Source organism: Canis lupus, chromosome 12, assembly GCF_048164855.1.
Source record: "Canis lupus baileyi chromosome 12, mCanLup2.hap1, whole genome shotgun sequence".
Classification (NCBI taxonomy): domain Eukaryota; kingdom Metazoa; phylum Chordata; class Mammalia; order Carnivora; family Canidae; genus Canis; species Canis lupus.
In genome coordinates, this window is record NC_132849.1 from 50,225,140 (window position 1) to 50,238,770 (window position 13,631).

Consider the following 13,631-nt stretch of genomic DNA (forward strand, 5'->3'; position numbering starts at 1 on the left):
GTCTTTCACGAATAAATAAATAAAAAGTTTAAAAAATAAAATGGTTGGATTATATATAACTTATACACAATTTCTAGACTCATAAGGCAAGTTAGAACTTTTTTTTTTTTAAGATTTTTAAAAATTTATTTATTCATGAGAGACACACAGAGAGAGAGGAAGAGACACAGGCAGAGGGAGAAGCGGGCTCCATGCAGGGAGCCTGATGTGGGACTCGATCCCCGGTCTTCAGGACTATGCCCTGGGCTGAAGGTGGCGCCAAACTGCTGAGCCACCCGGGCTGCCCAGCAAATTAGAACTTTAACTTGAGAGTTTTCACCTACTAGATGAAGAAATCCATATACAATCTATTAATTCTACAGTACATTTTAAAGAAAGACTAGATCTCTAGTATAGAACAAGTGAAAATAAGATATGGTAGCTAAGTTTAAATGGTCTGAACTGACAACTTAGAGTTCATTGTCACTTCTTTTTTCTCAAACTTCTGTTGTTTCGGTGAGACAAAAAAATGTGTTCAAAGAAATGCAAAGAAAAAAACATAATTTCATACTGCTTTGCTTTTTTTACCAAAAAGAAACATGATGTTATCTTGAAAATTATGACTAGCAGTATAATACTAATTTACTTTTTATGGATTGCCACAGAAATTTCTAATGTATTTATATGAAACAAAAGATATGTGTTTTGATAATAATTTTTATTTTTTTGTCTGTGTGTGTATTTCTAACTGGCACAGCATGTACATCAGTTGGTGGTAGCTATTTTTGTGGCAGCTGGGCTGTTGGCTAGTTTTACAGAACTGTGAGATCACGTAACTTACTTCCTTACTTCCTTCTACCAGCACTTGGATCACCCACCATTGTTTTCTTTAAGTTTATAAAAGTTCATGTAGGTTAAACTAAAACAGCATAACACAGATTCTTTTCCATGCATGATCATGATACTATGATTACTTTTCAAAATCTGAACTGTCCTCTTTTTTCTTAGCTCTTCACCTGAGAGACTATGAAGACATCATCCCTGCTGTTGAGATCTACTCTCTGTTAGCAATCTGTGCCTGTGCCAGCAGAGCTTTTGGTACTTGCTCAAAAGCTTTTATTAAACTTGAATCTTTAGAGACCCTCAGTTCAGAGCAAAAACAGCAATATGAAGACCTTGCTTTAGAAATCTTCACAAAACATACTCCAAAAGATAATAGAAAATCTGAATTGGACAGCCTTCTTGAAGGGTAGGTGGATTGTAACTAATATATATCATTCACTTATTAAAAGCTGGGATTTCTAGAAGTATAATAGTGTGATATAATTATTTAGGCACTTAATTTTAAAGTAACTTACTTATTTTATTTACTGTATTAATGTTTTATTTTCTCATTGTAAGGAAAGTTTTTAATTGAAAGTTGCCTTGAGATGTTTTAAAATAGTTTATTTTTTATTAATAAATAGTTTAATTATGTATAATACATAGTGTAATAAATAGTTTAAGTAATTAGAAGTTTTAAAGTATAATTTTTTTCCTTCTTGCTTTTACAGAGGGGAAGGGAAACTGCCAACATGTGTTGCCACGGGAAGCCCGATCACTGAATATCAATTCTGGATGTGCAGTGTGTGCAAGCACTGTGTGTTGGCTCAGGAAATTGGCAACTACAACTTCTGTCCCTTGTGCCATAGTTCAGTGGCATAAAGAAATGACAAATTGCATATAACTGTAAAATATATGTAGCATATATAGATAGATAGATAGCTATAACTGTATATATAATGAGGTTGATTCCCATACATTTTATATGAAAATCGGTATCATTATTTCATAGTAGTATATTTACACAAAATTATATGTATAAATTATGTACATATAATGTCTCATATATATACACGTATATTATGTATACATATAATTTTTTGTAAAAATACAACTGTGGAATAATGATGCTGATTTTCATATAAAACATGGAAATCAACCTTATTTCCTTTCTGTTATGATTACATAATACTATGATAATACTCCAAATGAGAAATTTTTCTCACAGTTTCAAGGTTACTAATTCATTAAAAACTTTGAGGGGAGGAGGTAGGAGAAGCCTGGGAAGTGGGGCAAAGGTGAATCTAGGGAATTGACATAACCTGTATTAGAAGGAGGTTAAACAGTTGTTATAGTTAAATGAGCTCTGTTGCTAGCTGTGTTTCATTAAATAAGCATAGAATGTCTTCTGTATTTTATTTTCAGAAGTGAGAAGGCATTTTAAGATATTTTTTATAATTTGAATTATTTCAAATAGCCTTATTTTTATATAGCTTTTCCTTTTTTATCTACCCTTTTAGTCTCATCTGTGAGATGGCATTTAGCAGAAAACTTGGCTTTATTTATAATGATAAAATTTATACAACAATATCCATTTTGTAGTTATAGTTTTAATTGAAACATTGTCTCTAAGCAGAGATCTTCATTTAAACAACTCTTAAGGTATGGAGAATGATTCTTTCTAGATAATGCATGTGTTTTGACTTATCATTAATTAAAAAAGAAAAAATTATAACCAGCAATGGGTATTTTCTTACCTGTTTTATGTAGCTAATAGTGTTCTCCACTTTATTCCCATGAACTGTGTCCTTTCATTTTGCAGCTGCGGGCCAGACTCTAGCACTGCGTTACCACGATTATTTGCTCAGGTTTGGCTGTTTATTAGAGGTAATAAAGGGACATATGTCACATTGGTATTGCAGCTGTGATACATAGGTTAGTCACCTCTCTCAAAGTGCTATGTTTTCAGTGCTTTAGAGACAAACCTGTTGCAGATTGAGAGTAGTGAGCTCTGAGGAAAGGTTTAGAGCCTACATGAGCTTACAGTAGCAGGCTCATATGCTTAAATAAAATGAGAGGACCAGAAGTCTTAGAAGTTTCTGTCTGGGTTTAAGGGCCTTGTTGGAAGTTACTGTGATACACTGTTAGTCTCCAAATCTACTACCAAGCAAGCCATTCCAGAAGTCATGGAACAGGAAGGGGTACAGACCAATGAGGATGCTTTAAATCACGCGGTTTATTGAATCAATTTGAAATACACAGCGAGGAATAAGGAGAAAGTGATTGGGCAGTTATTAGGGTAGTGTCAGTGGGGTAGAAAGATTATAGTACCAGGATCCTGGGCTATGTTCTATTCTCATGTCCTGACTCCCATTTGCCCAATCAGCTTCCCCCTGATAGTATGGTTATAAAGATAGTATGGGCCAGAGCCGAGGTTTGAGCCAAGTGACACAGTCACATGGAATGTGCCTAAAGCTAGTGATGGACACTTGCTGTATAGAAGGGGGTATTGCACACCAGGTCAGAACATAGGTTGCCAATTAGTTGGCTGAACAGTCACGGATTTGATTGTATTTCTTGGGTAGAGGACTGACCAGAGTTAAGTGTCACCAATGGGTAATTGAGTCAAGATATCACACATATTGAACAATTTACAAGTCTCTTGCATATTTAGTGTGTCATGAATAGTACGTTGGTTGCCTTTTGTACTCCTAGTGCCTCTTTAATATGAGGTATGATCATACATATATGCTCTATTAACTTTGTCAAATACACCTCATAAGTCACCTACTTATTTAACAGTTTCATCTGATTTGTTTTCTTCTATGACTAGAATAGGATGTTCTTCCAAATCAGAAAATTACATACTATCAAAAAGCTCAACCCTAGGGAATATATCTCTTGTTGAGCTTAATTACATCGTTTTTAAAGAAAAAATTCATTTGTTTATTTGAGAGAGAAAGAGAGGGAGAGAGCACGAGCAGGAGGGGCAGAGGGAAGGGGATAGAGTCTCAAGCATACTGCATGCTGAGTGCAGAGTCCTACATGGGGCTCGATCTCACGACCCTGACGTGCCCTGAATTGAAACCAAGAGTCAGACACTTAACCGACTGTGCCAGCCAAGCACCCCTTACTTACATCTTTTTATAAGACTTTGTTTTCAGAATAAAATTATTCTCCACTTCATCAATGAAAGATGCAGGACTGATGTTCAGAGTTGTGATTCTTAGTCCGTGGTCTAATTCCTGATATATCTTCTTTCACTTTTCCTTTCCTATCCCAGGAATCAGCTGAGAACTCACTTAGATTGTCACTCCTCTAGACCTTACTGTGCTTGTTAATATACTGCCTGTCGTTTTCATTCCAAAATCAGCTGTTGGCTCCTCAAACTTTTCCTAACATATCTTTTGGGAACTCTCCTTTTAGAGCCTTCTCGTTTGCCACTAATTCCATGTTGCTTGAACTCTAGACTTTTTCTTCCAACGAATTATTTCAGGTAGATCCTGAGTTCCTCTACTTTTTATTCAGCTTAATTCAATCCACAATCCCTGAAAACAACCATTATACGTTGTATACCTAATTATCACATATGTAGATTGTGTATACATACATGTAAAAACACATATATACAGATATATCTTTTCTACTATTGTGAGAGCTTATGCCTGTTTGGGATTTATATTTCTGAAAGTTTTCGTAATCTGCCATAATATCTTGAGGACCTTTGTCTTGCTTAAACATACTAAGGAAAGATCCATAGTATGAATTGACCTAATTTGGTTTCTTCATCCTGAAGATAATTTTAGTATAACAACAAAAACAAACTCTTTCCTGATGAAAGGAGTAAAGAGAAGCAAAATTATCTATATGTAGCAAATACTTGGGAAGAAGTTGGACAGAATGATGCATATACTGAAGACAGTATAATGAAACAATTATGTTCTTTTCCTGTAAGAAACCTGTAAGGATTCCATTTAAGTCATGCTGAGTTGTTCTTTATCATAAAACTTGGCCTGAATTATGTGAAGTTTCAAAGTAGAATTATATTACATTTCAGAGTTTCAAAATACTTTGGTAGGCCAAAGTATGGAGATGATGGGACCAACTGATGAAGTTTATAGTGATAACATGCTTAACAAGCAATATAACATTGTTGACCTGCTATCATACACAAATGACTTTATTACACATCTTTTTGCTAAAATACATTTTAGGTTTTTTCTGTTTGTTTTTAGAAGATTTTATTTATTTATTCATGAGAGACACACAGAGAGGCAGAGACAATAGGCAGAGGGAAAAGCAGGCTTCCCGAGAGGAGCCTGATGTGGGGCTCAATCCAAGGACCCGGGGATCATGCCCTGACCTGAGCCAAAGGCTCAACCACTGAGACACCCGGGCATCCCACTAAAATACACTTTGAATGATCTTTTTGTATTTCGAGAGCTGAGATTTTAGGTTTCATGTGGCACTAAGTAAAAAAAACAAAACAAAAACCAGAAAAAATAATGAGTATTGAGGTAAAAATGCTTGTATTTATTTCCAGTTTCCTTTACCTATAACTTACGGATAGCATGGTATTTGTTTGGGTTTGATTTAAATATTTAAATATTTTGGTGGGGATTGATTAGGAGGGTGTTAGGCTTCAGAGTGGAGGAGAGTAAGGGACAAGGAGGTCCAGTAGATGTATAATGTCATTTTTTTTTTTTTTTTTTTGCTACCAAACAGAAAAGACCACTTAGGAAGGTACTAGGCAAATGTCAGATGACTAGAAGTTGCAGTGAATTACTCTAGAAGCCATGCAGAGTTCTCATGTAGAGGTTGGGGGGAAATTATTTTACCAGACTTTCAAGAGAGTATCTGAAGTGCTTGATAATGTTATAGCTCTAAGATATTGCTCCTGAGTTTCTAAAATGAAAATGGCAAAAAAAAAAAAAAAAAGGAAAATGGCAATATTATGTTGCCCTCTATTGTGTTGTCTATTCTTACAATTATTCTCAAATAATTTTTTTAAGAAATTAATGCTTATTTTTTGAGAATAAACCTATTTTTGGAGGAGTAACATATGTCCATGGTAGAAAACTACAAAAGTATATAGAGCATTTATGAGAGATGAGAAGTAAAAATGATTTTAATAACCTCTTTAAAATGAGAGGCATTAATGTAAAGTTTAGTTGAATTTAGAAGAAAAACCTGGTCAAACTGAAGAAATTATTGTAAGTTTTCTTCATGACAAGCTATTCTTAAGAAATTTCTCTAAAATTAAAAGAAAAAGTAGACATGAAGAGGCTGAGAGTTAATATTTTATTTAACTACTCGCTTCTTATTGCCATAGCTTAAATTTCTAGTTCATAAAATCCAGAGAAAAATGGAATATGCTCACACATCCTCTAATAGCTAAAATTAAAACTGCCAAGTATTGGTAAGCGAATGAAACAACTGAAACCCTTATACACTGTTGATGCAAATGCAAAATAGTAGACCTGCTCTGGAAAAGTTGAGTTTTAGAAGTTCTCTATATATTCGGGGGGGCGGAGGGGGACAGTAGATGTATGTGGGTGTGTATGTGTCTGTATTTTTTTCACTGCTTTAGTCAACTAAAGCAAAGCTTTACTGAGGCCCCAGGGCCATGGGGCTCAGGCAAGAGGCTGCCCTGCAGGGGAAGGAGGAACCCAAGGAGGGACCTTATTTGACTTTACTCTGAGGGCGTGGGTGGTTGGTGTGGCCACACTTTATGCAGCACTTGACAGTATGAGGTTGCAGGGGAACAGAACACTTTCAGGAGATCACCTTGTTGCTGCCATATTTCTGGGTGAGCTGGCAAAGGGGAGGCTTGTTGATGCCACCCCCAGGCAAAGCACCATGTGCAGGACTCCATGAAGATGGATGTGAGAGTCAGGGAGGCACAGCAACTGAGCCTAGCCCAGCTCCAAAATCACAGGGCAGGCCCTCCAGTGTCCTACAGACCAGGGCTTGTTAAGTGGGACAGACACACCATGTCAGAATCCTTTCTGTGTCTTAACAGTAGATGGATGACACCAGCCCAACATCTCAGTTTCCCTTATCAGGCATATGATTTGTAGATTATTTTCTCCCACTCTGGGTTGTCTTCGTACTGTTTACAGTCTTTTAATGCAACAAAAGTTAAATTTTCAGGGAGCCCAGTTTGTTTTGCCTTTGGGGTCTATTCAAGAAGTTGCCAAATCCAATGTCACAAAGCTGTTGCCTTATGTTTTTTTCTAAGAATTTTCTGTTTCACTTCTTATGTTTAAGTTTTTAATCTATTTGGAGTTAATTTTTTATAGGGTGTTTCTGTCCAACTTTATACTTTTGCATGTGGATATCGTTTTTCCAGTAACATTTATTGAAAAGACTGTACTTATGGTAACACCATAGCGTTTTGATTGCTGTAGCTTTGCAGTTAGGTTTTGAAGTCAGGAAGTGAGTACTCTGTTATTTTCAGAACTGTTTTGGCCGTTTGGGTCCCATTGAAATTCCCTATTAATTCAGGATGGGTTTTTTTTTTTTTTTTTTTTTTCTACTTCTGTAAAAACATCATTGGGATTTTTGAAATGGATTCCACTGAATCTGTAGGTCCCTTGAACATGGGGGCGTCTTTCCGTTTGTTAGTTTTGTAGTTTCCGTTGTACAGATCTTTCAGTTCTTGGTTAATTCCTGAATATTTTACTCCTGAAACTGTTCTCTTAATCTCCTCTCTTTACATAATTCCTAGACACAGTGTACTTAAGGACTCTCCGGGTTTCCCTTGGGCATTCCCGGCCAGGGAACGGGAACTAACGCGACAGGCCGGACTGTCGGCACAAAGTGTTCAACGGACCCTGACCCTACGCCAGGACTGCGGTGTGCAGTGCAGGCTCCTGGAGCTCATGCAGGGATACATGCGGGGCTTCGGCGGTGGCACCCGCTGGGGGCACCCGCTGCCCACCCGGCTCGTCCTCGCGGGTAGAGTCGTGTTACGAGTGGGCGCCGTAACCAAGGACGAGCTCTCCGTAACTCCCGCCCACGGACCTCGAAACCAGCTGGGGTCCGTCCATCTACCGCTTTCGGAACAGGAGGCGGGCAGAGCCGGCGGGCAGAAGAGAACCAGGCCGCAGGGGAACCGGCCAAGCCTCCCCGGCCGCCCGAGCTCCGCGCCCGCCCCCAGCGGTTCATCTCGCGAGACGACGGGTCCCCGGGAGGCACACACTTCTTCCCCCTCTGCTAGCGCCGAGGTTTGCCGTCAGGTTCCATTCCGGGAGCGCGGAAGTGGCTGTGGTGCCGCCGCCGCCGCCGCCGCCCAGAGAAGCCAACCGCCTTTTCTACACAAAAAGCCGAACCTTCGGGCGCTATGGATGCGCGGCAAGGGCGACAAAACCACGCAGCCCTGACGCTGGCCCAAGCTCACTTCCAGAAGGGCGAATACGCGGAAGCCGAGGAGCTGTACTCCGCTTACATTGGCCAGTGCGCCTGCGCGGGCTCCGCGGGCCAGGCGCCCGGGAGGTAACTATCGCGAGACGTGGCGCGGGCGCCTCCGCGAGGTGGGGGCAGGCGCTGCCTTTCCAGAGGGGCGGTGAGGGGAGCTTCCTGCGGGACGCACGGGGCGCCGCTGCCCCCTCCCCCCCCCCCCCCGCTCCGGGGGGCTCTCCTCGTGCGGGCTCGCTCCCACCCAGAGACCCGGAGCGGATGGGGCCTCCCACCCGCCGTTTAACAGGCGGACCCGGAGAGCTGAGGCGGCGAGGTGACGCCGGAGCCTGGGACCGCCACTTCCACGTGTGTGTGTGTGAGTGTGTGTGAGTGTGTGAGTGTGTGTAGTGGGGGAGGATACAGCCGGGCCTAAATATTGTCATTTCACCTGCACACACTCACCCGTGGATATTTCAAAGTGCGTTTCTAAAAATTAAGGATTCTTACACAAACAGCCACAGTATCATTATTATTTTATTATTATTATTACTATTATTATATGATCCCTTGGTTAATAACGTGTTTATTTAGCTGATGTGTTTTTTAGCAGTTGGGTCAAGTCCGGATGTCCCCAGGCCTCTTAATCTATTAAGGCTCCCCTTCTTTTTTCTTTTCTTTCTTTCTTTCTTTTTTTTTTTTCTGCCCTTGAAGTTTGTCGAGGAAGCCAGCCCCGTGTCTTGAGAGTCCGGATTTGCTGAATTCATCCCCCGGAGGTCATCTCCTGTGGTCCCCCGTCCCCTACAGCGCTTGTGAGTCGGTAGTTAGATCCTGAGGGGTGGTGCGGTCCAGATCCTGGTGGACGGCAAGTGCAGGTTATGGGTGGTGCCGTGGGCTTCTGTCAGAGGGCGTGAAAGTCCGTCTGTGACAGTAGCAGCTTCAGCCGCGAACACCTGCTGCCCGGGGTGCCTAGGGTTTATGCCTGGTTGTATGTAGCGTTTGTTGTTCCTCCAGGGTTTGTCTTTGTACTTGTGGATGGAGTGGCGTGGACCGGGGTGAGAAAAGAACACCCACAGCAGGGGAATGAACGGCTTTTTGACAGTGTCGAATCCTCTGCACCAGCATTCTCTCCCTGCAAAGATTTAGTTGTTGTTTTTTTTTAAGATTTTATTTATTTATGCATGAGAGACGCAGAGAGAGAGAGAGAGAGAGAGGCAGAGACACAGGCAGAGGGAGAAGCAGGCTCCATGCAGGGAGCCCGACGTGGGACTCTATCCCGGGTCTCCAGGATCAGGCCCTGGACCCAAGGCGGCGCCAAACCACTGAGCCACCCAGATTTAGTTTTTCTTGACAGGATACCAGCTTGTCTTTTGTATGAGGCTCAAAGTTCTTCTTCTGTTTGCTGAACTCATGTGGAGTTAAACCAGAAAAATAAAACTGCTTTCATATGTTGATAATACATCAAGGTTAACAGTTAGTTGAGGTTTCTGAACAGTCAATAAGACACTAGCACCATCCCCTGAGACTCCCCTCCTCTGCCAAAAAAGATCAGTTAACATAGAAAATGCAGTTTTCTATCATTTCAAGCTCAAAGGATGACTTATCTAGTTGGTTTCAAAAAGTATTTATCAGCAGCAGGTCTGCTGACACCAGATAGTCTCCTTTGCACATCCAGCCTAAAAGCACCTATGTGTTTATGGCAAATGTGGTATCTGCTTCTTCCCAACACAGGAAAGAAAATCTGCTGCCTTAGTTTGCTGGACACCCAGCACGCCTGAATGAACTTTCTAATTTCCTTACAGTTCTGAAATTCTTCTAGGAAGTCATGAATTTAAAATGGATTCTGTCATTTCAGATGTTTTCCTAAATATGTCTTTTAGCTTAAAATTATTTTTTAAAATAGTGGGTCACTGAACCACTGTGAAGAAGTATTTGTGATTTTTGCATGCCTATCACTCAGAATGGTTTATAACATTTACTTTTCATATCCCAAAGTGCAGTCTAAGCCATAAACCTAACTTCCAGGTTATTTTTGTTTGTTTGTTTTTTGTTTTTTTTTTGGCTAAAGTTACAAATGCAAAAAAGAAATCCACATTTGTATTAGGTAGTTAAATTCTAGTATGATAAATACTATCATTACAAAAATCTTAATACTACCAAAAAATTCATTTTCTATGATTAGTCCATGTTTTCATTTATTTTTTTTCTTAAGGATTTTTTATTTGTATATTTGAGAGAGAGAGAGCATAAGCAGGGATGAGGGAGAGGGAGAAGCAGGCTTCCCACTGAGCAGGGAGCCCAACTCGGGGCAGGATCCCAGGACCCCAAGACTATGACCCAAACTGAAGTCAGACGCCCAACCGACTGAGCCACCCAGGGGCCCCTAGCCCACATCTTTAAAATATGAAGCAGTTTCCGCATGAAAAGTAGGCTTTTAGAATTTGTTGTAATGAGATCTAATTCTAAACCAAACATTCTATGATCCTCTGGATGTAAGAAATTTATAACAAGGTTTTGAAGCTTAAAAATGGAATGACCATACCCTTCCTGGAGTCCTGAGGCTGCATTTTTCTTAAAACCCTTTACTGGGCAGCAGTTCTTTTAGTGTCATGGCAGAGTTGAAGGGAGTTGTGTCCTCCCGTTCCCCAGGTTTGAACGATGGTGCTTGTGGCATCTAGAAATATTCTTGCACCCAGTCTGTCATAGCTCACAGAAGCAAATTTTTCTCGTGTTGCAGTTCTGTCCATCCTTGGTGAACTCTTGCAGGAGCCCCCTGTGAGTGCCTCTTGTATCAGTGGTTGCTGTGCCTGTCAGATGTCAGGGATCTAGATATTAAGTCTCTCAATAGCACTGACTGCAGTCACAATATTTTCTGAGGACTATACTTTGCGCTATGGGGCATGATGAAGAAATCAGGTAAATGTAGCTTGCACCTTTTCTGTTTGGTTCAAATTTGAGAATCCCTTTGGAAAAAAAGAAAGGAAAACAGAACTGTCTCTGACACGGAGCAGAGTCCATTAATGTTCTCCGTGCAAACAGAATCGTCTGGCAGGAGAGGGTGACCTGCTGAGCCAGTGGCTGGTCTGAGCTCCGGGGGGCAGCCTCTGGAGCTTTCCAAAGCAGAGCCCATTCTGCACACAGGACCCCCAGAATGGACTTGAGCCGGATGTCCATCCTCCTTGCAGGAGGCCAGTTTAGCCTTGGGGGCAATTCCAGCTAAGACGAGAGGGAAGGCAGCTGTCTCCCCGCCTTGGGCAACAACATGTTGAATCTTCACTTACAGTTAACTTGTGCTTCTTTACTGGTGAAAAATGATTTAAAATCTCATTTTTGGTGGGATCACTTAAAAATTTGAGAATAACACTGGTGATTGATTTTGTGATATGTCCATTGCAAACTGGAACTTTTGGGCTGGCTTTTTCTCCTTGCTCAGCACGAATCCGATCTGTCTTCTTTGCCCCGCTGGTGCGTGCTTAGGAACAACCATTTGAATATTACATTCTGCAAAACCAGTTGACAACGAGCAGGGGCTCCAAACACGCTATAAAATTAATGTGTTTTTCGGGCTGACGTGGTAGCACTTCCACCCTACCATGTAGACAAAAGTCAATTCCATTGCTTTATTTCTTTGCACTTCGTTTCTTCAGCGTGGCTTCTCAGCGTAGATACTGTGTGTTACAGGCTACGAAGTTTGACAATACCCCAAAGAGAATGAAAGTGGAAACAAGAGGAATTTGGGAACGCACGTTTTTAACATGAACTTTTTGTTTAAAGCAAATGCAGCCCCGAGGATTTGGCTACTGCATATAACAACAGGGGGCAAATCAAGTACTTCAGGGTTGATTTTTATGAAGCCATGGATGACTACACATCTGCCATAGAAGTCCAACCCACTTTTGAAGTTCCATATTACAACAGAGGGTTGATATTGTATAGGCTGGGTAAGAATTTTTTTTTCCCCTTTTGTCCTTGACTACATTTTATGAATTTAGAGCTCTCAAATATGAAACTAATGTAGTAATCATCAAGTCTTAAATTATATCAAATTTGGGTGTACAAGCCCGAAAAAAAGGAAGCATTTATTTTAGGCTTTTGGTAGGCTTTACAGACGACAGTGGAGCACTGGGGTGGGGATTGGACCTGACGCCGGATGAGGGTGACCCCATTACTCTGTGCCTGTGCATTCCCAACTGCGAAATGAGGACAATGCTGAGGACCACCTGTGAAACTTTTCTGAGTTAAAATTTTTAAAGGCACATGAGACCATATAAAGTGAAGGGGTTTTAGATCCTTGGATTAAAGGGACTGTAGGTACTGTTTCTTTTTTAAAGTGTTAAAAAGAATACTAATTTTCTGTTTCTTAATTTTACTGTAATCACGTAAAATAGGTGATAGGATTTTGTTGAGATTTTATGGCGATTTATGCTCTTTGCCTTTTAAATCTCAAGAAAAAAACCCAGAGCTAATTTTAAATGTTAATTTAATTTAAAATTTAAAATTTTAAAAGCTAATTTAAAATTTTAATTTTAATTATTCTATAAAGGCATGCAAAATTACTTTGATATACACATCCATATATCATAAGAGAAAAAAAATACTAGGTGTAGTTGAAAGTTTATAAATATAAAAGCATGTGTATCTGAACTTTACTAGGAAGAATGTTTGGAAATACTCAGTTTTATTATTCTTCTTCATTTTTGGGGTCCTGGTACAGGCTACTTTGATGATGCTTTGGAAGATTTTAAGAAGGTACTAAACTTAAATCCTGAATTTCAAGATGCTACACTGAGCTTAAGACAGACTATTTTAGACAAAGAAGAAAAACAGAAGAAGAAATTATTGAAATAAAATTGACTCATGATCCTTTTAATACTTGACATCTCATTGCTTATAACGTAAAATAGGTGTTAAGCAATTTTTTTGTGTTCAGCTATTTTGATTTATATTTGAGATAAAGATATTCATGCATTAGCACTGAGAGTTAAATGATATATTTAAAGTAGTTAATTTCAGATTGAGTAACTGTTGAATAAGTATGCTTTTCATAAAATGTAAATAATATCAATGCATAGTTGTATGTTATTACAATAAAATATTTAAAGAAATATGTGGCATTTTCTTCAGTAAAGCTCTGTTTTTTATTTTCATTTTCAATTTTTTATTTTAAAAAATTTGATTTCTGGACTGAGCAACCCAGGTACCCCTTTTCTTGGCTTCTATTCTCTTTCCTTAATTTTGACTAGAGTCAGATGTAATATTAAAAAAAACAAAAACAAAAAAACAAAACACCACCAAAAAACAACTCCATAAAACAATTTATTTGGTTTCTTGGATTCAATGATTTTTCATCCTTTATAAGAAAAAGATAAAATCACTGAAAGTCAGAATCAACACTTGGTGATTAGAACCCAGATACTTATTTTTCTCTTGTC

General features: G+C 39.6%; 2 protein-coding genes and 1 long non-coding RNA gene across 7 annotated transcripts in view; 2 read left to right on the forward strand and 1 right to left on the reverse strand.

Moving 5' to 3' along the window:
• Positions 1-2,543, forward strand: part of WDR35 (WD repeat domain 35) — a 58,253-nt gene extending 55,710 nt beyond the window's left edge. Inside the window, exons 26-27 of the mRNA XM_072770982.1 lie at positions 988-1,228; positions 1,533-2,543. Of these exons, the coding sequence (XP_072627083.1) occupies positions 988-1,228; positions 1,533-1,683 (392 nt within the window). The 3' untranslated portion in view covers positions 1,684-2,543. The remainder of the gene's footprint in view (positions 1-987; positions 1,229-1,532) is intronic.
• The window catches only part of LOC140601682 (uncharacterized), a 59,889-nt gene extending 53,794 nt beyond the window's left edge, over positions 1-6,095 (reverse strand). Inside the window, exons 1-2 of the long non-coding RNA XR_012004685.1 lie at positions 3,940-6,095; positions 2,559-2,675 (exon numbers count right to left, since the gene is read on the reverse strand). This is a non-coding gene — a long non-coding RNA (uncharacterized lncRNA). The remainder of the gene's footprint in view (positions 1-2,558; positions 2,676-3,939) is intronic.
• Positions 5,797-13,304, forward strand: TTC32 (tetratricopeptide repeat domain 32). Of its 5 annotated transcripts, none has more exons than XR_012004683.1 (4): positions 5,797-8,298; positions 8,914-9,011; positions 11,847-12,140; positions 12,914-13,304. XR_012004683.1 is itself a non-coding variant. In XM_072770984.1 (3 exons), exons 1-3 carry the CDS (start codon positions 8,147-8,149, stop codon positions 9,360-9,362), a joined length of 399 nt encoding a protein of 132 aa, XP_072627085.1. In that variant the 5' UTR covers positions 5,834-8,146; the 3' UTR covers positions 9,363-10,287. The 5 variants fall into 5 exon arrangements, 2 of the variants coding, with proteins under 2 accessions (XP_072627085.1, XP_072627084.1); XR_012004682.1 differs by having other exon boundaries at positions 11,881-12,140; XR_012004684.1 differs by having other exon boundaries at positions 7,320-8,298; positions 11,974-12,140.
• The last annotated feature ends 327 nt before the right edge of the window (positions 13,305-13,631 follow it).

Coding starts and splice junctions, on each gene's coding strand:
- TTC32 (XM_072770983.1), top strand. CDS start 8,147: ATGGATGCGCGGCAAGGGCGACAAAACCACGCAGCCCTGACGCTGGCC. Junction 8,299..11,973: donor GCGGGCCAGGCGCCCGGGAG/GTAACTATCGCG, acceptor TTTTGTTTAAAG/CAAATGCAGCCCCGAGGATT. Junction 12,141..12,913: donor GTTGATATTGTATAGGCTGG/GTAAGAATTTTT, acceptor GTCCTGGTACAG/GCTACTTTGATGATGCTTTG.